At 49.4% G+C, this 27,090-nt stretch overlaps 1 protein-coding gene across 3 annotated transcripts in view; it reads left to right on the top strand.

Moving 5' to 3' along the window:
• The first annotated feature begins 6,162 nt into the window (after positions 1–6,162).
• IMPA2 (inositol monophosphatase 2) overlaps positions 6,163–27,090 on the top strand; it is a 47,419-nt gene continuing 26,491 nt past the window's right edge. The window contains exons 1-3 of one of the 3 annotated variants that reach the window (XM_042961587.1): positions 6,163–6,476; positions 18,798–18,863; positions 22,535–22,668. In XM_042961587.1, the coding sequence (XP_042817521.1) occupies positions 6,381–6,476; positions 18,798–18,863; positions 22,535–22,668 (296 nt within the window). In that variant the 5' untranslated portion in view covers positions 6,163–6,380. Of the gene's footprint in view, positions 6,477–8,032; positions 8,158–18,797; positions 18,864–22,534; positions 22,669–27,090 lie in introns of those variants that run through there. The other 2 variants (XM_042961589.1, XM_042961588.1) reach the window with 2 other exon arrangements.

Here is a 27,090-nt window from a genome sequence, read left to right as displayed (position 1 = left end):
CCCTAAAGGTATATGGTGATGTGCTCTCTCTCTCTTCATGTGTGTATAAACACAATTTTTAACTGTACTAAAAAGTACTTTCTTTTTTTAAGTTCAGATTAGATTTTTTAAAGTTTAGGGGCATTTGGGTGGCTCAGTCGGTTGAACATGAGTTCGGCTCAGGTCATGATCTCACAGTTCATGGGTTCGAGCCCCATGTTGGGCTCTGTGCTGACAACTCAGAGCCTGGAGCCTGCTTTGGATTCTGTGTCTCCCTCTCTCTCTCTCTGCCCTCCCCCCACTGTGTTCTCTCTCTCAAAAATAAATAAACAAACATTTTTAAAGTGTAATATAAAACATGGCCTTGGGGCGCCTGGGTGGCTCAGTCAGTTAAGCCACCAACTCTTGATTTCCACTCAGGTCATGATCTCATGATTCTTGAGATTGAGCCCGGTGTTGGGCTCTGTCCTGAGCATGCTTGGGATTCTCTTTCTCTGCCTCTCCCCTGCCTGCATGTGCACGCTTTCTCTCTCTCTCTCTCTCTCTCTCTCCCTCCCTCTCTCTCAAAATGAGTTAATTAAAAAAAAAATGCCTTAATTAAAACATGACGATTTTGATTATTGTCAGAAACTCCATTTTAATAAACTTAATCTGCCTTCCAAAGGCAGGTGAACTGTTTAAGGGGCTTCATGCAACAAAGTTGATTCAGGAAGCTTGTTATTTGTTACTCTAAGCATTGGAGCCGATGCAGACTATTATCACTAAACGAGGGAGTACTTAAGATACTCTTAAGGAAGAAGGAAATGTGAAAAATGGACTGCAAGGTGAAGAAAGGTCTGGCAGGAGTGAGCACATTCGTGCACTTCCCCCTTTCTGCAGTTACCAAAACAACCCGAAAAAGAAAGTGCAAGTATGAACACTTGAAAAGCCAGCGACTGTGTGATGAAGACATAAAGCTTCGAGAGGAATTGCCTGACTCAGTGCTGGTCAGTGTTCCATCCACTTCAAAAATGTCAAGTGTTTTGATAATTGGATTAAATGCAACAGAATCTCACCGTGTCTTCCTCTCAAATGTTATTAATAACTTCGTAGCGTTTTGTAAGTACTATCAAACAAACTTTCTCCACGTAATGTAACAATGCCTTTTTAGGTTAAAAAAAAAAAAAAAAGCTTTGCAAATGGAGCATAAGCTTTCAATAAAAAGGAGGAGAACCATTTGCCTGAAAACAATCCAGTTTTAAAATACAGGCAGATGGAAGAGTTTGTTAGCATGGTCCCATCTCCATTCCTTTTCAACCCCAAGAACCTTCCCCCAGCAGAGAGACCTGAGGGTGAATTATCCTAAGGGGAAAGGGATACGTACCAGGAGAAGAACTCAGAACAAAGCATGCCCATTTGGTCAGTGCTGACGAAGAAAATACAAATTTTGAAAAAGATATGATGAGGCAGAGGTTGTGTCCCTCCCACCACCGCCTCCTCCCCGGGAGATCGAGATCCGGATGGCGTGAGACACAGAAGGAGCACTGCTGTGACGGAAGAGTTAAAGCTTAAAGCCAGCCACGCTGCCCCCTCCCGCAGAAGGGCGGAGCTGGGGGGTAGCGGGGGAGGAGGACTTTTCCTGGAAAACTTTAGGAAGCCTGGGCCCCTTCCTGGCAGGACCTGGGAAGCGTGCACGGACCTGATTTCCTTCCACACGACACCAGCTTGGGGGAGGGTGAGCCAGTAAAGGGGAAAATGTCCAAACTGGAAAGACCAGGCTGGGAACGTCCCCTGGGGAGCATCCCATAGCGCCAGTGCCCCGGAGAGGGGTTGCCCGAGACCCGAAGGGACCTGGGGGTTAAGGAAAAAAACTAGCACGGTCTGTCAATACCCCAGATTACGATGGCCAAGGCTGCCAAAGGAAGGAATGATCATAGTGGCCTGGATGGAGCAGGTCTCATATCAGCATCAGCTAGCATAAGACAGAGAGAGGTTCAAAGGGCAAGAGTCCTCTCCTACGGCTGAGCCCCCTTTGTATGGACCCACCTAGGGAAAGCAGGGAGAGCTCAAAGCTGAATTAATTGAATTGTGAACTTGAAAAAGTCTGAAAACTCAGACATGTCTGAATTGTCCTGGAAGTAACTTTTCTGCCATCGGGTAGGAGAGGAAGCTAGAGAGGGAATCCAGTTATGGGGAAATAAAGAGAGTTGCACGTAATACCTCTGGGTCCATGGGTTGTGAAATCTCATCTACTCTGCTAGAATCATCAATGTCATGAACTTCCTCATGCAGAATTTCAGGTGCATGGAACTGGAAATATTGGACATTTATTTTACAAGACTGAGGTCTTGCATGTTAAGATTAGGTTAACAGAATGAAAGTTAACAGGTTAAGGTTAGGTTAACAGAAATTGAAGTACAATTTCATGAAGCTTTGTTGTAGATCTCCAGGATCCACAGTAGTAAGACCGACAGACATAGCATGGAAATAAGCAGTGAGTGGAAAGCACAGCAAAGAGGAAACAGGTGTTCCAGAAAAACTTTGCAAAATTCTGAAAGCCAGCACACCTGGTGAATTCTCAGGGCTTATCTGGTACAAGGTCACACTCAGCAGGAGGGGTATTGACCCCATTGACCGCTTCCTCAGTGGGAATGATGACCTGGAAGTTTTTTCCAGAGTAAGAAAAAGCATCTCCAGTTTTACAGTGGAAGTAAATGAGGAGAGATAACCTTCAGAGGATGTTTTTTATAGACAATTCTGCTGGAACAGAGTTTTGCAAGGTCTCCAAGAATGGTTCTTTGTTGTGGAGCCATGCATAGAACATTGGGTGATATTTAAATACAGAGCATGTGTTGGTAATCACCTGTCTGACTTAATTTAGTGAGAAGTTGTGGGGTTGGTTGACTTTGATTATTGCATAAGTGACCCCCTGCACAGCTTGGCAGGGAGCTGGGTGGTAGAGTGTTGGCTCTGTTGTTGCATCCTGGAGAGCCAGACTCCCTATGGCCTTCTACAAGGCCTCTCAGCTGAGAAAAGCTCTCTGTAGCCCTAAGTGTGGTGATGAACCTCTTTAACTCCCAACTGTATCAATTTGCTAAAGCTGCAAAGTACCCCAGACTGGGTGGCTTAAAAACAGAAATGTATTTCCTCACAGTTCTGGAGGTGAGAAGTCCAAGGTCAAGGTGTCCACAGCTTTGGTTTCTCCTGAGGCCTGTCTTCTTGGCTTCCCTTTTCTTATAACAGCATCAGTCATACTGGATTAGGGCCCATCCTAAGAACCTCATTTTAACATGCTTACCTATTTAAAGGCCCTATTTCCAATGTGTCTGTAGACACATTCTGAGGTGCTGTGGGTTAGGACTTCAACACGCGAATTTGGGGGGAGACAAAATTCAGCCCTTAACACCAAATTTCCACACCTGAGGCCAAGAATGGTCAAATGTTTACCCTGGGCCTACTTCTAGGGATTCAGATGAGATGAAAGGACAAAGCTCATCAAATGTCCTAATCAGTGAGTCTTGGCCTCCAAGAATCAGATCAGATTTCAAAATAACCTGGGAAGCTAGAGAAGTAGGTAGAGTAGAAAAACATTGTTGACATTTTATTTAGGCCCTGCTTTGTTCCAGAAAGGACTTGAGGCGAGGGGACTCCCAGATTAATAAGGATATAAAGAGTAAGGCAAAAGGAGACAGTCTGTCATGAGTGCCCATCTACTCTCTCACTGCCTCCCTCCCCCCCTCTATTCTTTGACTGCATTTCACATCCTGGTGACCAGAGTGCCCACTGAGGCTGCACCCTCAGGGTGGGGGTGGAAGGGACAGTTAAGAAGTAGCTTTTCAAGGCAGAGCACTGTACTCTAGGGGCTTACCAAAGTAAATGTGATTTCCCAGGGCCTCTGAAAGAGGTAACTAGCAGACTAGCATATAGGTCATGATGGTGAAGAACTATTTTGTGTTTCCACAGAGAATCGTCAGTAAAGCATGAGAAACTTGGATAATCCATTAGAAAAAGCTGGTTTCAGTATTCAATGATTAACAGATATTTACCAAACTCCTACTATATGCCCAGCAACATGTGGATCACTTTATGGTACACTGGTGAGCCAGTCTTTAAAAATAGTAGCAAACACACTAGTACCAAATACATGTATATTAACGTATATAATACATAACAAAAACCCTGTTGTTTAAAAAATATAATTTATTGTCAAATTGGCTTACATACAACACCCAGTATTCATCCCAACAAGTGCCCTCCTCAATGCCCATCACCAGTTTCCCCTCTCTCCCACCCAAATACCCTATTTTTTGAGGAGCAATTAAAACTGAGGCAAAGAAGGTTATTTGTAACTTACTCAAATCCACATAGCATGGAAGAAATGAGGCCAATATTTTGACTTAGGAAAATCTGGCTGGCTCCAAACTTCATTCTGGTAAAAAACCACCTGATTCTACCTTAAGATATCTGGAAGTTAAGCAATGAAGTTATGAAGTCTTTTTCTCTAGATGTTTAGATAGGCTGAGGTCCATAAGAGCTTATCTAAAGATGTAATTGAGCTCCTAGATTGGTCCAGGACAGACGGTAGCACGGAGATGTGTTCAGAAAGGGGAGCTAAGAAGACACCAAAGAGAAATTTTGTAACTTCCTAATTTTGCTTGGTGTTGGAAGGGATCTCTAACGAAAACCTGCCATGAAGACCAACAAATGAATGCATTAATTTCAGAGTAAAGCATTCAGAACACAGTCTTACGTATTTTCAAAAGTCCAGCTCTGTATCTTGAAAACCATGAAAAACTGGAACAAAGAAGATGAAGCAGAGCATCCCTTTAGCTGCCCCCAAATGGCCGTTGGTGGGAGCTGGGGCAATTCTTGGCCTAGTTTTCTGAGCTGTTGGGCAAGGCTAGAGCGCAGACTAAAGCCCTATCCAGCTCTGGCTTCCTAATTCCTCTTCATGGTCTGTAATTTTCACCTCTTTACACCGTAAACCTCAAGTTTCTCTGCAAGATGTTTCAACATAAAGTGCTCATAGACAAAATCTAAAAGCATTTAATTCCATCATTAGGTTATTTGTGTAAAAAATGTCCCATCGAGGTTCTTGTACAAACTCCCATTGTTCTCCCAGACTCTGAGAAGTGGCACTCCAGAATAATTTTAAATGGGTCAGCATATTTTATAAAGGGGTAGGCAGAGCAGCTTATGAAATTAAACTCCTGGAAATCACAGACACACTCTCAGGAAATGCCTTGTATTTATGTTTAGGTGGTGCCAGTGTTCAACAGCGTTAAATAATCCAAGGTCGAAAAGGTCATTCCTCATTACAGAGAAAGGCTGCTCGGTTTGGGCTCCACATGGGAATTCGGAGTTCAGACAGTTTGTAAAATTCACTGTCATCCTTGTGTGTGGTTTTTAGTTGGGGTGAAGGCTTCTCGTTTGCAACGAAACATTCAGGAACACAGGCGCTTTGTGACGGCGGGCGTCCGCGGGTGACCGAGCCGGCCGACAACCCCGGCGTCCTGTGGCTTTCCGCTGAGGGAAGAGCAACCCGTTAGCAGCTGAACGAAGAGCCTTCGGCCTGGCCGCTTCTCGAGCCACGTGCGCACGGGCCGCCCGGCGGGGGCGAGAGGGTCGGAGGCGCCCCCAACTGGCTCAGACGCGTCGGCGCCCACTGCATATCGGGTGCCCGGCTGCAGTCGTGGCCTTGGCCGCGCACGAACCCCGCCCCGGGACCTTGCTCGGGTCAGGTTCCGGGGCTTCTGTTCCTGGCCCACAGTCCCCAGCACCCACCCTTCTCGCCGTAGGAGCGCGGGGCGGGGTTCAGCGTGGAGCTGGCGGGGCTGGTCTCGGGGCGGGACCGAGAGCTGGCGGGGCGGGGTTTGACGGGGAGAGGCCGGCCTCAGGGCGGGGCCTGGCGGAGCAAGAAGCTAGACGTAAATCGAGAGGGGTGCGGCTCGGGGCCGGGGGCGGGGTTGGGGGTGGGGCCGGGGGGGTAGGAGGGCACGAGGCGTAGAGGAGCAGGGCTCCGCGTGGGGCCCGAATCCTTGCCGGGGGGGTGGGGCTCGGTGCTGGAGGGGTTGGGCTGGGCACCGGCAGTGGCTGAGAACAGGATGGGCGGTGGAGGGGGGTGGGGCTCGGCGCCGAGAGGGGCGGGGCTCGGCGCTGGGTGGGGCGGGGAGCGGGATGCGCGGCGGAGAGGGGCGGGGCTCGGGGCAGGGCCGGGGCGGGACGCGGGACGCGCCGCGCGGCTCCCCCGGCCGCGGCCCGCTCCCTGCCCTTCCCGCGGGCACAGCTGTGGGGCTGGCGGCGACCGAGGCGCGGAGTGGCGGGACGAGGAGGAAGCAGTGCGGAGCCTAGTTTCGGGGCGGCGGGAGCCGGTGGGGGCCCGGCGAGGAGGGCTGGAGGTGGCGGGGCCCGGCGAGGCCACGATGAAGCCGAACGGCGAGGACGAGGAGGCGCCCGCCGGGGGCCCCTGGGAGGAGTGCTTCGAGGCGGCCGTGCAGCTGGCGCTGCGGGCGGGACAGGTGAGCGCCGCGGCCCTCCTCCCCGGCCCGGCGGGGTCCGGACGAGCACAGCCCCAGCGGGCAAGGTCGGGCCGGGCCGGGCGGCGCGCTGGCTGTAGGACGCCCACTTGGAACTTCGCAAAGTCCGAGCAGAACTCCTGTCGGACGGAAGGAGACCTTCCCTCGGGGCTCGGGAGAGCCGGGCCCGCACGGCGTGCGGCCGCGGGGCTGGGGGCAGTGGCCCGCGCGTGCGGAGTGGGTCCGGCGCGGCCGGACCGCGAGCGGTGGGCGTCTGGTATCCGCGGACCGAGGGTGCTAGGGCGCGTTTTGGTGAAAGAAGCCTTTGTGTTGGTTTACTGCACAGACCGTCCCTTTCCCTTCTCCATTCCAGGACCCGGAGGAGGTGAGCACCTTTCTCCCGTGGAGGGGGCGGCCACCTATGAAGCATCCCTGACACGGCCCCTCTCCTTTGGCCGTGTTGAGTGTCTAACTGTAGGTGACTTGACCTTTGCGTTGGAGAGAGTAGGTTAGAATATACTAGCTATGCAAATTAGCCCTAGGATTTTAAAAAGCCCTCCCAGGCTTGAATGCCGCAGCTGTTTGTTTTTACGGACCTTGAATAGATCCTGTGGCCAGGACGTGGGTGTGGTTGCCTCCAGGTTTAAACCCCTGCCTCGGGAGATCTGGCTTTCTTGCTGTTTGATTGTCTTTCCTCAAGCAACCTAAATCCGTACCTACTCCGACCCAACAGAGGAAAAGTGGTTCCATTCAGTGTTAGGAGGAACTTGGTAACGCTGACCAGAAAAAGGACGTAAATCAAGCACCAGAGCTGAAAAGAACCTGCTACTTGAATTTGAAAAGAGAGTGCAGCTACTCTTTTCTCACTTTCATTTTTGCGTTTCGTTCCCCACGTTTTCCTCTGTACCCGAAGCGGTGTCTGACACATTGTAGATTCGAAGTCCTTGTGCAGTGAATGAGCGCTGTTGGTTCTCCCAGGACGGCCAGGGTCCGGGTAGACTGAGTGGGAAGGTGGCTTACTACTGCCTGGCTTGTTACGGTACATGACTGTGTTTTGGTGATTGGAGGGTCAAGGTGGACAGAAGTAACAGTGTGAGCAGACTGACTTTTTATATCCAAACAGCACTTTCTTTTTCAGGTCTAGCAGTATGAAAATGCCCTGCTGGTTTTCCCTGGGTGTTAAAGTCAGGCTGTTACCAATGCGGAGTTTGAGCCGAGTTGTCACCTGCATAGTGGATAGTGCTTCACCTTGGTGTGAATCCTCTAATCCTCTTTAAAAGTTCATTTCAACACCGACTAGACACATTTTGTGTTGGAGGGCCCTCCCTCTGTGGTTTAAAGGATGCAAGATTCAGCCTGTAGGGAAGGCATGACTTAAAAGGTGGGTTGTGGGACTTCACCCTTTGACTCTGTCTCCTTCCTAGTGGGAAAAGAGGACCCCAAACCTTGAGTGCTACAAGGCTGAAGTTTGTAGCTGCAGGACAAACATTCTTCCTGGAAAGCACATCCACTGTGTACAGGGAGCACTTGCTTTCCGCCCCCCCCCCCCAGGCCCCTCACTTCCTTTCCAGAATGAGCATCATCAGGATATTTAATAACTTTTAGATTCCACCGTAAAACTCTTCTCCCTTGAAGCTTTAAGGAGAAGCAAGTTTAGGATTTGGACACCACTGTGTAAATCCTGGTGAGTTGTTATGGGTTTTTATGGTTTTTCAAATGTAGATCCATGAAGAAATGGAAGGGTTTTTAAAACTTTTATTTGAAGAGATGCTTATATAGAACTTGCAGTATGGTAGGCACAATTCTAAGGGTCTTATTAAGAGATATCTTAAGTTTTAATAACTTGCCAATAACAAAAAAACTTTTTTTGAGAGTGGGGGAGGGGTAAAATAAAGATTCTGCCATTAGGAGTCTGGTCAGGGAGCCCAGGATTCTGGGCTCCCTCTTGGGCATTATGTGATGCTTCCTGCCTGCCGGGCAGTGGAGGGGAGAGTGGCCGGAATGGTCTATGGCTGGAACAAACAGAAGCCACACAAGGTCATTGCAACCTATGTAAAGTGGGACAGATTGTCTTATTAACGATCTCACAGGAATGGGGTGCTGGTTGGAGAAAATCTGTCCTTTGGCCAGATAGCCCAAAGAGGGCTGAAAAGGTAGTTAATGGTGATCCTTTTCTGAGTTCTCCTTAGCTAAAGGAGTATTTGGCACAGTTACAGTGGCCTTGTGGCCCAACATGCCCACCCCCTCACCCGTACCCGATGTTCCGCTATTTTAAGTTTGCTCCTCTCAGCTTCTCCTGAGACAGTTCTGTGTGAATTCCCAAGTCTGGGTTCTATATGCTGAAATATATGCTATACATGTTCATATATGCTATATAGTTCTATATGTGCTCGGGGGTGGGGGGAGGGCCTCCCAAGAGATAAATATTGCCACCCTTCATCTTTCAGATGCTGGTTTGGCTCAGGGCAGCCCTACACACTTTGCCGCCACCTCCCTTTGCCCCACCCTAAGAGGTCTCCGCAAAAGTAACCTGCCCCAAAGTGCTGGCTGCCCTCTCCACCACGGCCTCCCAGTGTTCTGCACCACCCATTCCTGCGGTGCCCAACCACCCATGCTGGTGCCACTGCAGCCCTAGTGCCCAGCCACTTGGCTGCTGGGCTTTGGGGAGGGGAGTGACTTGAGCCCCACTGCTGTCGCCACCGCAAATACAAATAGTAATATTCATTGGAATGGGTGTTTGTCATCTTTGACGTGTGAGCAAAAGTATCTCAGAAAACTCCTGTAGGGGTAGATCTAGGTTTTGTTTAGGCCTGAAACTCAGACAACTTAGGAGCCCTCTTTAAGAAAAAAATACAAAATTACAAATTCAAAATGAGGTATAAACATCACTTAGAATAAGAAAAATCACAACAGTATAAATTCTAAGATGCTAACAAATATGACAAAATGCATAAAAATAATTCTGTAGCTGCTTCTCAACCTTCTGTAATACTTTTCTCACATTTTTGGCTTCATGCTCTTTGTGCCTTCAAATGACTGTGATTTTGTAGTGTTTTCTATGGAGCCAGTAGGAGGATAAGTTCAGGCTCTCCAGTAGCACGACTGATTGAAATTGATTACTGATAGTTTGGAAAAGTTTATTTAGTCTTCAAACTTATTATGGGTAGGACTATATACATTTTTAGGATCGCCATCAAATTTGAGAATCCTGTCAGTTTTATATGCTAGTTGTGAGAAGATAGGGAAGAGTTTTCTACAGACTAGCTTCTAGTTCCATATGGTCGCTTCTTTCTTTCCACGGTCCTGTGTGCCGGTTGCCGCTACGCATGCTCACACGCTCCTCTGGCCCTGCCCTTCATGTCACCATGCCAAGCCATTCGGCATGGTGGACAGTGGAAGCATTTCTGGAAGCCATTCCTACACAGGATGGCTAATAATAACTTACAGACAGATGTGACGGCAAACCCCACAGATATATTCCATCAAACCCAGAGGCAATTTCATCTCCACTCAACTTGCCTTCAGCCAAAAATGCCAGTGCCACCTGACACAAAATATAATGGAGGTCACAGTGGAAAGAGACAGTGGTTATATCTGCAGTCAGAATAGCTGATTTTGCAGACTTAAAAAAGGTGTTCATGTGTGATCATGTGAACACCTTGCTAAGGTCCCTGGGAGCCTTGAAGCCTCAGCTTCATTAGTTTCACAGTAAATTCATCTCTGCTCACTGGTGACAAAATCTCAGGACAAGGCAGGACACCAAAAGCCCAGGATCCACCCTCACTCAGTACTCCAGACATCCATCCTCTCTAGTTGGCCTTACCTACCCAAAGCCCAGTCTTGAGAAGTGAGGCTGTTGTCCCTAAAGCCCCTGCGTGGACCAACCCTCTGGCTAGCCAGATTGAACTACTTGGCATTTTCAAAACACATTGCGCTTTCCTGCCTTTCTTATGCTCCCTGACGACCATACCCTCCCTCCAGGGTTCAGCTCCTCAACCCTTTCCTTCATGGACCTTCCCATGTGACTCTCCTCATCATTCCTGTGGTGCTTCCGGCTTTGTTCATCTCTGGTCTGGTTGCTGTGTCTTCCCTACAGTGTGCTCTGAACATGGATGCTCTTGTGTCCACCTCTGGCTCCCAGAGTGGAGAACACACATCGGTGGGCTCTGGCCCAGTGTAACCCCCTTGTCTGGCTGGCTTTGCCCACGCAGTGTCGTTTTTGATTTGTGGTTTTAATTTTTATCCGGTATATCACACGGGGAATTTAGTAAGTGAAATACCCCTGAAAGGACTGTTATGAAAAACAGCAGTGCCCTGTCCTCTATCATGCTCATCCTTTTCCCCAGAGGTCACGGTTTTCAATTTTCTGATAGTTACACTTGTCTTCTGAATCACAGGCTTCCACTGCTCGCTCTGGAGTTGTCTGTTGTAGACACTGCATTTATGTTGTGAGCTGCATTTCCTGATCCGTTCCATCGTCATAAGCTCATGTTCTGTTGACTATACAATTGTAATGCATGGTTGAGTTGGATATTATAGTTGTATTACATATTTTCTTTCTCATGCAACATGTATTTTCCTTTAAAAAAAAAAAAAGTGTGTTTTTTCATTTGCTTAGCTTTCTGTGTATCTACTAATAGTCATCTTTGAACTTCCCAGCAGAATGTTTGATGATCTACTCAGGGCTGTTAAACTCATCAGATTCATGGCTGTAGAGAAATGGTCTTCACTGTCTTATGCATCAGAAGCACCCGGAAAGCTTGTAAAGGCAGACTCAGCCCCCTCCCCAGAGTGTCTGACCCACTAGGTGAGGAGCAGGGCCGAGAATTAGCATTTCCACCAAGTTCCCAGCTGATCCTGATGCTTCTGGGGGGGGGGGGGGAGACAGCACTTTGAGAACCACTGCTGCATTTTGTTATGTGAATAAATGACTGTTTATTCAACTCTTGAGGAAACTTTGGATGATGTCCAGTTTGGAGTTATGGATAATGTTGCTCGGAACATTCTTGCCTGTGTCTTTTGGTTTCGTATGTATGTGTTTCTACTGGGGATATTTTAATGATCGGAGTGAAATAATTGCTGCGTCATCAGGTGTGAAATTCTGCCAGGTAGTTTTCTACAGTGGATGTGCCAATTTACACTCCTACCAGCATGGGTGAGGGTTCCTGCTGCTCCATGTCTTGGACGACACTTGGTATTGTCTGTCTTTTCCACGGTAGCCAGTCTGATGGGTTTCAGGTGGTATTTCATTGCTTTAATTTGCATGTCCCATACGACTAATCAACCTAAGTGTCTTGTCATGTGCTTCTTGGTTATCTCGTTTTTACAATGGTGGCACTAAAATGCTGATTACAAATGTGTTCAGGCACTGAACAAATATTTATTGAGTGATTCTGACAAAGACTGTACCTTTACTCTGAGTATGATAATGAGGTTCTGGGCAGTCCTGTGTGGGGCCCTTACAGGGTGACAGGGAGCTCACCCTAGCTGCTGTGTGGGACCTACAGTGTCCCTGGGGACCAGAATTGGATATCTGATAGGAAGCTGTTCACGTAGTCCAAGTGAGAAATGAGGGTGGATTGATTGGGCAAAAGTGAAGAAGGTGGTAAAACAGATGCGTTTCAAAGGCTGAACTGCCAGGCTTGCTGTTGGATGGAGGCAGAGTGTGAGACCCAGAGAAAAGGCAGGGATGCCTTCCAGGGTTTGGGCCTGCAAAACTGGTTGAATGGATTTGCCATCTTCCAAGATGGGGAAAGGGCAGGAGGAACAGGTTTGGAGGTGGAAGTCAAGTGTGTTTCGAGCACGTCAAGCTTGAATTGCCAGTGGATTTCTAAGTGGAGGTGTTGAGTTTGTATCTGGAGTTCAGGGCACAGGGTGAGGGTGGAGACCCCAATCTGGGAGCCCATGGCCCGGGCTGGGGTTTAAGGCCAGGTTCCGGGACCAAGAGAGAGCCGGTTTGTCCACCCGTGGACTCCGCCTTAGGGTGCTCCCAAGTTAACCTCCTGGATTTTCTCTGGGAGATTCCCAGACGTCAGTGTGTGGAGGTCTCAGGTCACTTATTTCTTTCAGAAGAGACTCCCTGCCCCTCTCCCACTGGGCGCTGGAGGAAGGGAGGTGGCTGGTGGCAGTTTCCCCACTTCCCGCCTTCTGTCCCCCACCTCCCCTCGGCCCCGTGCTGCATTTTGTGCCCCGGGTCCAGGCCTCCTGTTCCTGATTAGCTCTGCAGGGTGGGGAGTCAGCCTGCACTTACAATTGTAAAACTTTTGCCAACATTTGAAACCTCCGCCAAGATGGAACTCCCGAGAGACAACTGGCGAACGTAGAGTAGCAGCTGCCCTCTGTGGGGCACATGTGGTCCAAGTGTCCTGGGCCCACCTCTCCCTGACCCTGTGTGTGAGGCCAACTGCCATTTTCCTTGTGTGTTGTTGTAAGGAAAGAGGCATGTTTCTTATGCCCATTTTGCTAACAAGCTGGGGTGGGGGATGAGAGCACATGCATTGTTTCAGAGGCATTTGCATCTGCCCTGGCAGGAGGAGTCCATGAAATCCCACATCTTACTAAAGGGATGGAAGCAAAGGCTGGTGTCACTCCCACGTGAAGGTGAATCAGCCTCTGTGGCCCTGAGATATTTACTTGCTAACCTAATGGAGCCCTCGTTAGTGGAGTTTACAGTCTTTGGGGCTGGCGGGGAGAGTAGGCTGAAATCTTACCACTTAGCCAGAGAATGGAAACGATGCTAGTGAGTTCCAGAGCCCCCCACTCCACTCCCCAGCCCTGGGGGGGGGGTGGAGCTGAGCTCTTCCAGCTAGCCTGAGGTTTAGAGAGGAGAAGGGGACTTTTGTATCCGGGCTACTCCCTGTCTCTCGGCCTCATCAGGCTGCAGCCGAAGGCTGGTGGGCTCACATCTTTCTCCCATGGGAGATGAGGGAAGAATTCAGTTGAGTGGTGGTGCCACGTCCTTGTAGCTAAGCCAGTTTCAGGATCTCTGCGTCCACTGTCCCGGCAGTGCCTGGGCTACCTGGGTGGTGCACTCAGCATGCAGTGGGCATTGGAGCCCCCACCCCCCATCCCCCACCCCCCACCCCCCATCCCCCACCCCCCACCCCCCATCCCCCATCCCCCTCCCCAGGCCTCCTGGGACAACGAGTGGCTTAGCCAATGATCACAGCATGCAGGATGGTTGTGGCGGCCGTCTTCCCAGGCCCTGGAAGATGGGGGACAATTTCCTGGAAGAAGTCATACCTGCACTTGTGATTTTAAAAGGAAAAGCGGGATTCCCTAGAGAAGTTGGGTGACAGGCTCGGGAAAGGTGAGGGTGTCAGGGCAGAGAGAGAAGATGGACTCCCCGAGGGGAGAAAGCCAAGGCGGCACGCAGGAACGGCAAGCACGTAGCACGTTGGCTGAAGCTGAAGTTGGAAGAGGAGGGTCAGGCCAGTGGGTGGGCAAAGTTTGGGGGGCTTGAGGAGACCCTCAGTGGACGGTGGGGTTGCAGGGATTATTGTGCTCAAACTGACCAACATGAGTCTCAGTGACGGTGTTGTGGGCGGCCTTGGCTGTGAATTGTGAGGTGAAGGAGACCTAGTTGTGAAGAGCCTAGGGGTTTCTGGTGCAGGCAGCTGGGTGCGTTCCACTGCTTGGGAACCCCACACCTGATAGGGATTCAGGAGTCCCTGGGGGGTTGGCTCTGGTCAGCGACGGAAGATTTGGAGCACCTGCCGTGCAATCCCTTTTCCTGCACTTACAGCTGTGACCATGGCAACTTTCCTTATTTCTTTGTGCCTTGGTTTCCTCATCTTCAACTTAATTATCACTACGTCAGAGTTCTTTTGAGGGTTCGCTAGTTGGTACGCGTGAACTGCTTGGAATGGTGCCAGGGCAGGGTGAGCCCTCAACAGGGTGATGGCGCGGCCACCAAGCTGTAGGAGGTGGGATCCAGGGAGCGGCCCCTGCTGGCGGGGCCCAGCCTGCGATCTGGGATGTGCCTCTTGTAAGGAATGGTCTGAGGTGGAGAGGGTCAGGTGGCACAAAAGGCAGCTGAGGTGTGGGGGAAGGTTATCCTCAGGATGTGTCACCCGAGGTGGCCAGGCGCCCAGTGGGGCTGGTTCAGAGGAGTGCCGGGGCATCAGGAAGACAGTGGGCGGGGGGTGACCGGACTTTAAAAAGTAGAGATAGCAAGTTGGAGGAAACGCCCATGAAGCTGAAGAGGGAGGCAGTGACGCTGGAGAGCTTTAAGACTCGCTGGCTTGTGATGCCTGAGAGCCCGGCATCCATGGCCCACCTCTGCTTTAACCAGCTCCTTCTCATTCCCGTGATTAGGTTCATTTGTGAGTTATTAGCAGATGTTAACTGCTGACCCGTATGCCACAGGAGAGCCACATGGAATTCACTTTGTGGGCTTTATTGATTGTCCTGTGTATTAGGATTCTCCAGAGAAACAACCAACTGGAGGCCAGCAAGTCCAGTTTGCAGGGTGGGCTGGCAGGCTGAAGACCAAGGGAGAACCAGTGAGCCAGCCTAAAAGCCATAGGCAAGAAGAGCCAATGTTGCAGAATAAGACCAAAGATAGTCTGCTGGAGAGTTCTCTCTCACTCAGAGAAGGATCCATCTTTCCTTCTATTCAGGCCTTCAACTGATTGGATGAAGCCCACCCGCATTACAAAGAGCAATCCGCTTTGCTAGTTAAGATGTTAATCTCATCCGGGGCGCCTGGGTGGCGCAGTCCGTTAAGCGTCTGACTTCAGCCAGGTCACGATCTCGAGGTCCGTGAGTTCAAGCCCCGCGTCGGGCTCTGGGCTGATGGCTCGGAGCCTGGAGCCTGTTTCCGATTCTGTGTCTCCCTCTCTCTCTGCCCCTCCCCCGTTCATGCTCTGTCTCTCTCTGTCCCAAAAATAAATAAAAAAAAAAAAAAAAAAAAAAAAACGTTGAAAGATGTTAATCTCATCCTAAAACACCCTTGCAGAAAAGCCCAGACTACCATTTGACAAAACATTTAGGGTACCCCATGGCCCAGTCAAGTTGACTCATAAAATTAACCATCACATCACACTCACTTGTGTTCAGATATGTTTAGAACCTGAAATGTATAGTCAGTATCGTCAGGACTGCACCTCCAATCGTCACATTTTTCCCAGTCCAACAGAGGAAAGTCCTGTTGCCTATTAGAAACCCGCTTCTGGCAGAGTTTTTTTGGGGGGGTGTGCTGGTCCATGCGTTCTGGAACACACACAAGTTGCTCTGTAGTTATGGGTACTAATTGTATAGCAGACTTGGGGACAGTAATGTAGAACCAAGATGGTGTAGAGACCAGAAGGAGGCTTTGGGACACATCCCCGAATGATGCTTCTGACACGGAAGCCGATGGTTTCCCTTCTTTTAGGTTTGAAATTCAGGAGTCAGTGACTAAAGGCTCATATTTTATATATTAAACATTAACAGAATGTTATCTGGAGGGAAAGCCCAGGCCAGGAGGTCTGTGAAGTGCATGCTTAGTTAGTGAGTAGCTGAAAAACATTAATTAAAAAACAGCATACACTAACTGACTGCTGGCAGAAGGAGCATGTTTACAGTGTTAAGAGCAAAGATAGCTGTGGTAAAGGGCTTAGCAGGGAAGTGCCCTGACAGCCTCACGGCCACCCCCTGTGAATGGGACTGTGGTGGAAGGCAGGGGCTGTGTGAGTCTACTGCTGATTGATTGAAAAAAATACAGCACTCTCTCGTCGCCCTTCCTTGCAGTGTAGGAACATTTAAGAATAAATCTTTTCTTAACCCGGTATTTTAGGATCCCATTTGAGATCTGTACCTTGTGTATAGGTTTTTGATTTTTGCCGTAAGTCATTAAGTTCCGTCAGGCATTTGCTCTCAAAAATAACAGTGGTGCACGTCCTTGTGTACATAGAAATCATTTTGCGTCCCAAGACCATGACATGGGATTCCTCATTTAGTTCTTCCAACAACAGTGTCTGAGGTGCCACTGTTATTACAGATGAGGAAACTAAGGCTCCGAGAAGCTCAGTGATGCCCCCCACAGTCTCCCAAGTGGAGTTGGAACTCAGATCTGTGTGATTCTAAACTGTAGGTTTATCATCTGTGCTCCCTACTGATATTATGAAATGGGTACAAGCAGGAACTGCATTCTAGACCGGGGGATTTTTCATATGCATTTCCTCCCCAAAGAACTAGTGTTTTCAAGTCACTGGGGACTGAAAGGAGGCTGCTGGTTTGTCTAGCTTTCCCAGATGTGGGAGCCCGCCTGATAAGTCTGTGCTGTCCCACTGTAATGCACGTCGCCTTGCCGGGTCTAGAGCCTGAGGGGCAGTGTTGTGGGGAAGGCTGGGTCCTGGACCTGCCAAGATGAAAGGCAGGGCTCCTGCCCTCCAGCCACTTCCCATCTAGTGGAAGAGGCTGGACAGTGCCTTATACTGATAAAGCAGTGCAGTGCATGCAGCAACTGAGATGTGCCTTCGGTGCTGCGGGAACCGCTGAGCCAAGGGGAAGGGCCTCACCCAGGGTGAGAGGGCGGAGGGCTACACAGGCAGTTTCCTGGAGGAGACGGGCGTGAGCAGGGTCCTCAAGGACAAATAGGCTTGGCCCTTGCAGGAGAAAGAATGTCCGTCCAAAGATGAAGTTGCTGGAGAGCAAACAGCAGAGAGTGACTGGGCATGGCAAGGGGGACAGGTGTCACCCAGGCTGGCCACAGACGTCCTCACACACAGGACATGGGACCTGCCATCCTTTCCAAGGCGGCATGGAGTGGGGCAGGGAGAGGACAAGTCACAGGGTGTGCCAGGAGACAGATCTGCTTTCTGGAGAGGCCACTGGGCTCCGGGTGGACGACGCTGCAAAGGGGCAAGACAGGAGGTTTGGAGGTTGAGCAACACGGGCAAGTGAAGGCAGGCAAAGTGAGGTTAGCGTAGTTCTGGGAAGTCATTCAGAAGTAGGGTCCACATATCTGGGTGTGTAACCCGACGAGAGGGAGGAGTTCAGGTGTCCCAGTGGATGGGATCCAGGGCCTGGAGGAGCTGCGGCAGGGGAGAGAGGGCTGGCCCCAGCACCGCTTCAAGTTGCCAGTGAACACGGAGGGTGGTGTGGCCTGCCCCACCGTTAACGGACACGGGCACATTCAAGCCCCATGGCTTTCCTTGTGACACATGCCCACGTCGAAACAGTCACGGCAGAACAGTCATAAATATTAATAGACACAGACCAGAAATATTTTGAAAAAGAGCGTGATTCGACACCTTCCTCCTGAATCCATAAATCTCCCCTCCTTTGTGTGATTTGTAGCTAGGGCCTGGGTCCTCTGGAAAGTGTGCCCAGATGACATCAGACATTGCCCAAACTGCTCACACAGGTCCCTGAGCATGCATCTCCTCAACATACGAGGGTTGTGTATATTTTGGATCTTAAAGACCAAATGCATAAATACCAGGGTGGTTAGATATGGCTTCACAAGAGCACTTGCTAAAAAAGTCTTCCAGACTTTAGTCACCTATGAGCTCAGTGTGTAGCAACCAAGAAATCTTCATTCCAATGTCCACCAACACCTGACTGTGTAGCAGCCCCCGTGTAGGCCACAAAATCCACCTGTGGAAGGTGGATACCTAGACAGGACCGATGGGGCTCCTTCGCCGGCATGCACTGACGTGGAATCCCAAGAGGCCAGCTGTGTGGTTTGTGTAAGTCCCCTAGCAGCACGCTGAGAGGGTGAGTGCCCTCCCTGCTGTGCCTGCAGATGTTGGAAACCCATCATACAGGAGGTGACATCTGAGCTGAGTCACCACATGGGCCAGAAGAAGGCTGGCGGTTCTGTCGGAGGGGAGACTTGAGAGTGAATGATTCACTTAGGCTGGAGCCCAACAGTCATGGAGCGGGGAGGGGAGGGAGAGAGAATGCAGAGTTTAGGTGAGGCCCATTTGTTAGGTTGGTGGCTTGGCTTTGTTCACAGACCAGTGACAGAAGCGAGGCAGGTTTCTTTCTTTCCCACAACAGCCCAGTTAGGGATCTGGGGAAACGGGGGCTGTGCTTCTCCAAGTCACCCAGGGACCCAGGTTCCTTGGTGCTTGATGCTTTAAGGAGGTGTTCACTTCCCACATGACCAAAGCTGACCTCTCACCCCCACAGCTACGTCACCAGCTGGTGGCAAAGGGGGAAAGGAGAGGAGGGAGTAGTGAGCAAACAGTGGCCTTTTATGGTGTGACTCAAGTTGCACGTAGCCCTCCATTCACATCCTCCTGGGCAGAAAGCAGGGCCATGCCTACCTGCCTGAGAGGCAGAGAGGTGTGGACTGTTGAGTCTTGCTAAACTTGGGCCTTCTCTCCCTGAAAGGAAGAAGAGGATACTGGCTACTTGGGATTAAAGTCTCTGCCAGGAGACCACGTCTCAAGAGCTATGGTATGCCACCTGGGGGGTTTTGTATCCTCAGAGTCTAGGGAGCCCCTAAGTGCTTTATGCTGGGATTAAGGTCAGGGGGTTAGCAAGCCCTTCTGGTTGTGGTGTGGTGAGTGGACACGGGGGCCATAAAGCAGATTCGGGCTGGCTCCAGGAGGGGGGGGCCAGTGGATGGAGCCTGGAGGAGGAGACTCCAAGTCCATCTTAACTTTCTCACAGGACAACCAAAAACCCACAGTGAAACAAAACGAAGAGACCAAGGGGGTCAGTGTTCATATAAGCGCTAATGGTCCAGTTGGAAAAAATGTGCAGAGTCTATCCAAGCAGTTTGATGTGTATTTTCTTCATGATTCAAAGACTTCTGTGCACCTACTCTATGCCAGGTATGGTTCTAGAGGCTAGGGGTGTGGCAGGGAACCAAAGTGCCTCTGCTCTCCTGGGGGAGACATACCATCAACAAAGGGACAAGTGAGATGATTTCAGATGGCAAGAAGTTCTGGATAGGTTAGAAGATATAAAGTCCCTGGAATAGAAAGAGATTTGGTTAGGACCAGCCAGAAAACCAGAGTGGCAGAAGGATGGCGAGACTGGGAGTGGCCTATGGGAGGTGACATTTGTAGGTCTAGGTTTTTCCTGAAAGCCATGGCAGTCTTTGCGTAGTTCTAAGCATTAAAGTGATTGGAGCTGACATATGTTTAAAAACCGCTCTGGCTTCAACACAGAGGCTGCAGGGTGCATGGTTGGAATCATAATCTTGAACTGTACAAATGCTTACTACATGTGCGGGTAGGGGCAAGTGTAACATGAAACCAGAAGCCTGTGTCCTCTCAGGGTGGAGGTCCCAGGACTTCTGTGTGGTGCTGGGTCAGAACACCCAACCCCCAGGGGACTCTTCCTCCTTCTGGGGTTTGAGAACCTGCTCTCAGCCCAACTACTCCAGTGTGGCCCCCAGCATCGGTGTCACCATGGAACTTGTCAGAAATGCGAACATCAGACCTCAAACCCCACACCTACTTAACCACCATAGTTTTCACTTCAGCAAGACCCCAGATAACTGACTCATGCACAGTGAAGTTTGAGAGGCTTTGGTGGTATGTCCTCTAGTCTTCCTCTCCCCTTCCCTCTGCTTGCATACATACCCCACACATAACCACATGCACTCCCTTCACACCTCCCCACACCTCTCCCCTTGCCTCTGCTTGCATACATACCCCACACCTCCCCACACCTCTCCCCTTCCCTCTGCTTGCATACATACCCCACACATAACCACATGCACTCCCTTCACACCTCCCCACACCTCTCCCCTTGCCTCTGCTTGCATACATACCCCACATCTCCCCACACCTCTCCCCTTCCCTCTGCTTGCATACATACCCCACACCTCCCCACACCTCTCCCCTTCCCTCTGCTTGTATACATACCCCACACATAACCACATGCACTCCCTTCACACCTCTCCCCTTGCCTCTGCTTGCATACATTCCCCACACCTCCCCCCTTCCCTCTGCATGCATACCCCACACGTAACCACACACACTCCCTTCACACCTCCCCACACATATCATATACACGTGAACCACACACACATCACATGCACACATAAAGCACACACGTATCACATACACAAATACATAAACCACACATATCGCCCATGTATAAACCACACAGACGTTGCCTGCGTGCACATATAAACCACATCACACACATGCACATATAAACACACACCATACCCCCCCCCCCCCGTACATGCTCCACACTGACTTTCCATACAAGATGCAAGCTCACTGCCAAATGACCTACAAATAGGAGGTCTAGACTAGCCCAAAATTTAGGGATCCCTGGAGGACAAGGGCAGATGCTACATGAGCTAGATTGAGAAGTTTCAAATTTAAAAACAAGGAACCTGTGGAGATTTGTCTGGTAGGAACTTGCTGTGTGCACATTGATGTTTTAAGGAGATCAACCTGACAGTGCTAAGCAGAATATTGCAAATAGAAGTCCCCAAGTGGCAGACAGTCTGGGGACTGGCATAGAAATGTTAATGGATTATACGTGAGTGCTATATGCTTTGTCGTTCACATTATTTACAAAATTACACTCCACATTTTCTGTAATATGTATCCGTTTGCAACCAAGATGAAAAACTGAACAAAACCTGTCTAGGCTCAGCACTGTTTTGTCCAGCTCTAGGATGAGGGCAGTAATTTGAGGATTGCTCAATGTCTCAGGGTCTCCTGCTTATTCTTTAAAATCCCATCTGAGGTCCTCTTCCTCTCTGCAGACTTGGGGGTCATCTTTTCCTGCCCTCCTGCCTTTCAGCACCGTTAGTACATAGCACAGGCTGGCCATGAAAGAGGCACTCAGGAAGCATTAAGGTAGAAGGATAAGTCAAAGGATGTCGAGTCTGGGTAGCTGTGTGATTGGCGGTGCTTTGGAAAGAAATGCAGGATCTTGGGATGGTAGCCAGTTTGGGAGGAAAGGTCTGAAGTCATTTTTAGGTGTCCTGACTTTGTCATTGTGCTGAAGGAGACACTGAGCTGTTACAACCGACAAAAATGAAAAGAAAGCCCCGGGCTAGAGAAGGAGTACTTTTTATTTATTTCACAGAGTAGACCTGATCCTTCCCAAGTGTCCTGTGACGGATTAACCACTCCGCACACCTTCCTGTTTGGGCCCTCCAGGGGTTTCTAGAGCCAGATTGGGCCAGGCACGAGGCGGTGCTGGGAGGCTCCCTCTGCACCTCACCTCTGCATTTAGCGCAGCGGGTTTGGACCGGATGTTCTGGGGCTTGCACATCCACAGAGCCTGCCTGTGAGCCCAGAACTGGGGATCAGTGAGGTCCTGGCACCTAAGCCAGCCCATGTGCACGTTCCCCTTGGACGGTCAGTAGCGCCCTGACCAGAGCAGCAGGGAGAGCGGGACTTCCTGTTGGTGAAGTGCCTCTTAACCTCTCCCGGGTCTCCTTGTTGGAACGTTTGTAATCTGGATTCAAGAGCATAGTCCATTCCATGTGATGTGTAAAGTGAATTAGGGAAAATACATTTTTACACTGAAATCAAATTCCCGGGACTCTCTGGGGCAGAGGTGTTAGTTACATAATCTTCCACGGGTTGAAACTTCACACTCTTCAGAACCACTGTGTCTTTTCCTTCAAAGAATTGCTCACGGGGCGCCTGGGTGGCTCAGTCGGTTAAGCGTCCAACTTCGGCTCAGGTCACGATCTCGTGGTCCGTGAGTTCGAGCCCCCCGTCGGGCTCTGGGCTGATGGCTCAGAGCCTGGAGCCTGCTTCCGATTCTGTGTCTCCCCCTCTCTCTGACCCTCCCCCGTTCATGCTCTGTCTCTCTCTGTCTCAAAAATAAATAAACTTAAAAAAAAAATTAAAAAAAAAAAAGAATTGCTCACAGGCTGGGCAGGATGGCTTCAACCAGTGAGCCCACCTTCTGGCGCAGGAATAGCGGGTAGTTAGGTTCACTGAACTCCCAGCAGAAGATCTTGTGTGTGATGTTGAACCCCAGCGGCCTGCCCATGTTAGAAGCAGCCGGTGGCCCTCAAACCCACACCTGCCACCTCTTTTGTTCAGAGTTGCCCACAGGAGGCATGAATGTCTCTGCGAGACGAGGGAGCTCGTCGGTTTAACCACCTCCTGTACTTTTATGTACTTTCATTTCAGATCATCAGGAAAGCCCTTTCTGAGGAAAAACGCGTCTCAACAAAAACATCAGCTGCAGACCTCGTGACAGAAACAGATCACCTTGTGGAAGGTTTAATTATTTCCGAGCTGCAAAAGAGGTTTCCTTCGCACAGGTAGGTGTGTTCATCGGGAAGACACCCTAGTAACATGCTGCCAGCGTCTGACTCGGGGTGCCAGGCTGCCGGTTGCGGGGAGCAGATGTGAAACAGGGAGCCTTACAGTCTGCCTCTAAGACAGCGTGGTAAACACACAGTTGTTTTCATTCATCTTACTGTCATCTTGACGACCCTTATGTCAATATGTTACCTTACAAATACTGAGAAAGGTCTACTTCCTATAACGCGCCCAGGGGAAGTCTCTGCTGTCCTCGGCTAAGCCACTTGGCGTATTTCTGGAGGGACTTGTGTCTGCTTGGTGACCCCATGCAGACTTTCCAAGACGGATGCGGCCCCAGGTCCACTGGCTGATGGTGCGCCCCTGCCGGTCCTCAGTGATGCACCCTCCTGTGCCAGCCCAGACCAGCAGACCTGGAAGGCTGCTCTCCACCCGAGAAGGCCCTTATGAGGACTCTGCCCTCTTCTCTAGAGCAGAAGTTCTTAACCTTTCTGGCATCACCATGTGGAGAATCCAATGCAAACCACTAATTTTTTCCTCAGAAAAATTCAAATATGTATGCGGCATTTTGCATCTAGCTCCAGGGGAACCCTAGACCTCAGAGGAAGGCTCCCCTTGAACTCTGAGTTGGGCTTCTCAGGCCCTCCTTCACCTCTGGAGTTCTGCAGAAGAGAGTTGGAAAACCACTGCCTTAGATGAGAGGGGTCTTTCTCCTCACAGAGGAGACTAGAATAGGAGCTCTTGGATTTCTGGTTGTGGATGACTGTGATTGTGGTAAGGTTCCATGTTTGATGGGCTTACACAGCAGAGACCTGGAAGGTGACCTCCCTGAGCATCCATCTGGCACAGGGGGGGTGCAACAGAGTTTTTCCCCTGTGAGTGATTAAATGAAAGAAGGGACAAGCCAGCCTTCAAACATACCTCCTTTTTTCCCTGTTGTTTCCTCCTATCTGGTTAGGTCATCTCAGGGTCACCAACTCTCCTTTCGAAATTCTCTCTGTCAGTGGGTACGTTTGTTTGTTGACACCCTTTATGTGTGACCGTCTGTTATTTCCTATTTCCTTATTCAGTGTGAAGTCAGGATTCCTAACATCTGTTATAATATTTATAAGCTCTAAAATGTTTATGATTTTCTTTTAACATTTTGAAATATAAGGTAAATGACAATGCCAAAAGAATTCTATAGGTTGCTTTTATTCTTTGAGAGGAAAAAGGCTGCAGTAACCAACCAGCTGTTTCTGGTTGAGGAACTGTTTTGGTGCTTGAAGTTTCTGTGGTATTGGTCCAGGTGGCTGTGGCAGAAGTGAGGGCTAGCTTGGTTATGTGGTAAAGGCCTGGAGGTCACTGCAAGACCAGACATATTGACGTTATCAGGGCTTGGCTTCTGGCGTATTTCAGTTAGAATACTCTTGAATTCTAGAAACTGAATTCTGAAATCACATACCTATTGTATGTGTTGGCAGCAATTGCTGAGTGGTTTGGGTCCACTCTTGTGGATTCATGTCAATATGGGGCATGGATTCCATTTGTACAAGGTATATTTAAATCTTCATTGCTGCATATCCCAGGAGAAAAGTCAGTGTGTTATATGAGTGATTGTACCTCCTTCCGCCCCCACCACCCTCCCCCACCCCACTTGACCCTGCAGCCTGGGGTTGCCTGGAGATCACCAGACTCTGAAGCCCCTTTGGAAAAGCATTGACCCAGGGCAGTGGACCCTACCTAGGGTGTACTCCAGGCCCACCTGGGAGCTTCTCCAACCTGCTAATGCCCGGCCTCCATCTCTAAAAAAGCCCTGGGAGATGCAGATGCACACATCTGCCCAGGAATCCGTGATTTATAGCGATGGTTCCCAAACTGCCCCAAGCTGGTGCCAACCAGCCTGTGAGGGAAGAGATGTGGCTGCCCAGTGGTAAGCCCCGGCGTTTTGCCGCTTCCTTCTCAGCTCTGAGGGCACCACCAGGACTGGGGGAAGCCTGGATGTCCTGCTTCTACTCTGCTCAGTTTGCCTAGAAAACTCAAATAGATGAAATCATTTCTCAACATATCTATGCCAAGCTTGGTGTGGGTTTTTTTGTTTTTTGTTTGTTTGTTTGTTTGTTTGTTTGTTTTTGCTTTTTTGCCAGTGACTAGGATTTAAAAGAATTTGGGAGCACTTAGTTATATTTTAGATCACAGATAAATTTGCAATGAGAAAAAATTGCATACACATTATAAAAAAGTATATTGTAATTTTTCTGCATTCAGAGCATTTAAATATATCCCTTAAATCAATTAGCATAAAGTTGCCTATGATTCTTATTTAGGAAGGACTCCCTGTTATTCTGAGCTTATGCTCATCCCCATTTTATGTCTTTTGTGAAACAATATTAAAGATATATTGCACCTGTTTTGTTTTTAATAAACTAAGTCTACCTGGTGTAGGCTCGGTGGTTTTATTATTTTATTGTACTCATTTGTGAAATCCAGAGTCTGGTCCCTTATCTGGAAGACAGGAGTATGCTGAGCCAAAAAACTGTAAGATTGAAATTTGCTACTGCCCGCGGCTTTGGCAAATCACCCCAGCCAGTTCTCAGGGTCCCAGCCTTCTCATCTAGGATGGGGCACCCAGCCAAGGTCATCGTATGGTGGTAATGACAGAAAGCAAACCAGCAGGTTAAGGTTGACAGAGAAAGCACAGTATTGGCATTGACCACATTAGCCCAGTCCCCATCCAGGCCTGCCTTTGTTGGGTGCCTAAACCTGTTTTTAGTGAATGATTTTTGAGTCAGATCCAAGCTCCACAACTTTGGAAATCTTTAGTAGCATCACCGAACCATATTTATATACACCTCGTCCTTATCCCTTGTGTCTGGGTTGGCACAGGCGAAGGGAGGAGAGCAGCTTGAGCTGCTCAGTGCACCCAGCTGCCTCCTCTGTCCCAGAATGGGCTCCCCTTGGCGGGACATGGCCTCATCCATCGTGGTGACTCCTGTGCCCTGCAGCATGCCCAGTATTCTCTAGACTTGGAAAATGTAAATTCCTGGCCACCACTGGCTAGACACTTGCTCCCCACCGCTTTCCCACCATGTTTTGCCCCGGGTGCCCATTGTCCTCGGGCAGCAGAGCCTGCTGCGATGCTGGCGAGGCCTGGGAGCATTAATTGGCTCCCTAGTCGACCAAAGGATGACCCTGATCTTGTCACAGAGTAGACAAACTAGCCAGGGGAAAAGGGCCTAGATGCCCTTGGCCATCAAAATTATAAGAAGGGTTTGTTAGGACTATAAGAAAAAAACGGTAGTTGAATTATGCAGCAGAACGTGTCATTCTAATCTGTTACGAAGCTTTGAAGCTTACCCCAGGTGCTGTTTTCGTCTTGTACATTAGCTGGCTTATGAAAAGGCCCAGGAGTTCCCTAAATTTTAGGTAGATTGTTTTTTTCCTACTTACGTTATGGATTTTATGTAGCTGTCCCAGTGCTTTTACTAAGATCTCCATAATTTCACACCTCCATGTGTCCAGCTTGATGTCCCTGTGGAGAGCTGAAGAATGTTCTCTCCCATTCTGTAGGTACTAGCTTCCCAAATGAGGAAAATCAGGTTTCAGTGAATAAACTACAGCTCTCCTTACATACCAGGGAGGTATTTTGGATGCCTCAGAAGAGTGGACATCATCAAAGGCCCTGCCCCAAAGTGCCACCTGCAGGCACAAAGCAAGTAGGGAGGTGACAGACACTTCTTGCACCTCTGTCACTCGGGCAGCTGAGTAGAAAAGAAGAGAACTCTCAGGCATGAATAATCAACTGCAAAAGTCTAGGGCTCAGTATGATTACTTTGAGCGATTCCTACCAGAACTGCTGTGCAGAACAAAAGCTGTGTCAACAGAAGCATTGTGGCTGCTTCTTTCAACAGGCTGCTTGGTGACCCCCCTAGACCATGTCCGTCCCACCTCCTGTCCCTGCCTGTCCTAAGAAGCCCCATTGGTGCACTGCAGGTTGTGCTCCCTGACTCATGTGTTAGCTGCCAGTCCTGCAGAGATGCTCTCTCCTCTTCCTTCCTGGGAGACCCCGGCAATTGCCCCTCCAACTCTAGAAGGTACCCACTTCCTGCTTAAATCAAGTTTAAAAAGGAAGAAAATTCCACATTTCTCCTCAGTTTCTGGGAATTTATGTTTGGATGTGAGTCATTGCCATTTCTATCTTGACCTTAGTAATGCCTTCTCACTGCTTTATGATCCTTGTGCCCAATTGAAGATTTGGCAGTTGGTCCCTATGTGTGTGTTTTTGGGGTGTAGACCCTTTTCCTCAAGACCATAATCACAAGCCATTACATGGGAGGAAAATCATGTAGCTGTAGAAAAAAGGCATTGAAAAGGGATTTAATTCCTTAACTCTTTGGCTAAGAAAACTGGCAGAGCTAATGCTATGCCTGATCGTGACTCTG

Source organism: Panthera tigris, chromosome D3, assembly GCF_018350195.1.
Source record: "Panthera tigris isolate Pti1 chromosome D3, P.tigris_Pti1_mat1.1, whole genome shotgun sequence".
In the NCBI taxonomy this organism is placed as follows: Eukaryota; Metazoa; Chordata; class Mammalia; order Carnivora; family Felidae; genus Panthera; species Panthera tigris.
Note: the sequence above shows the minus strand (reverse complement) of the source record. Positions and strands in the feature narration are given on the sequence as shown.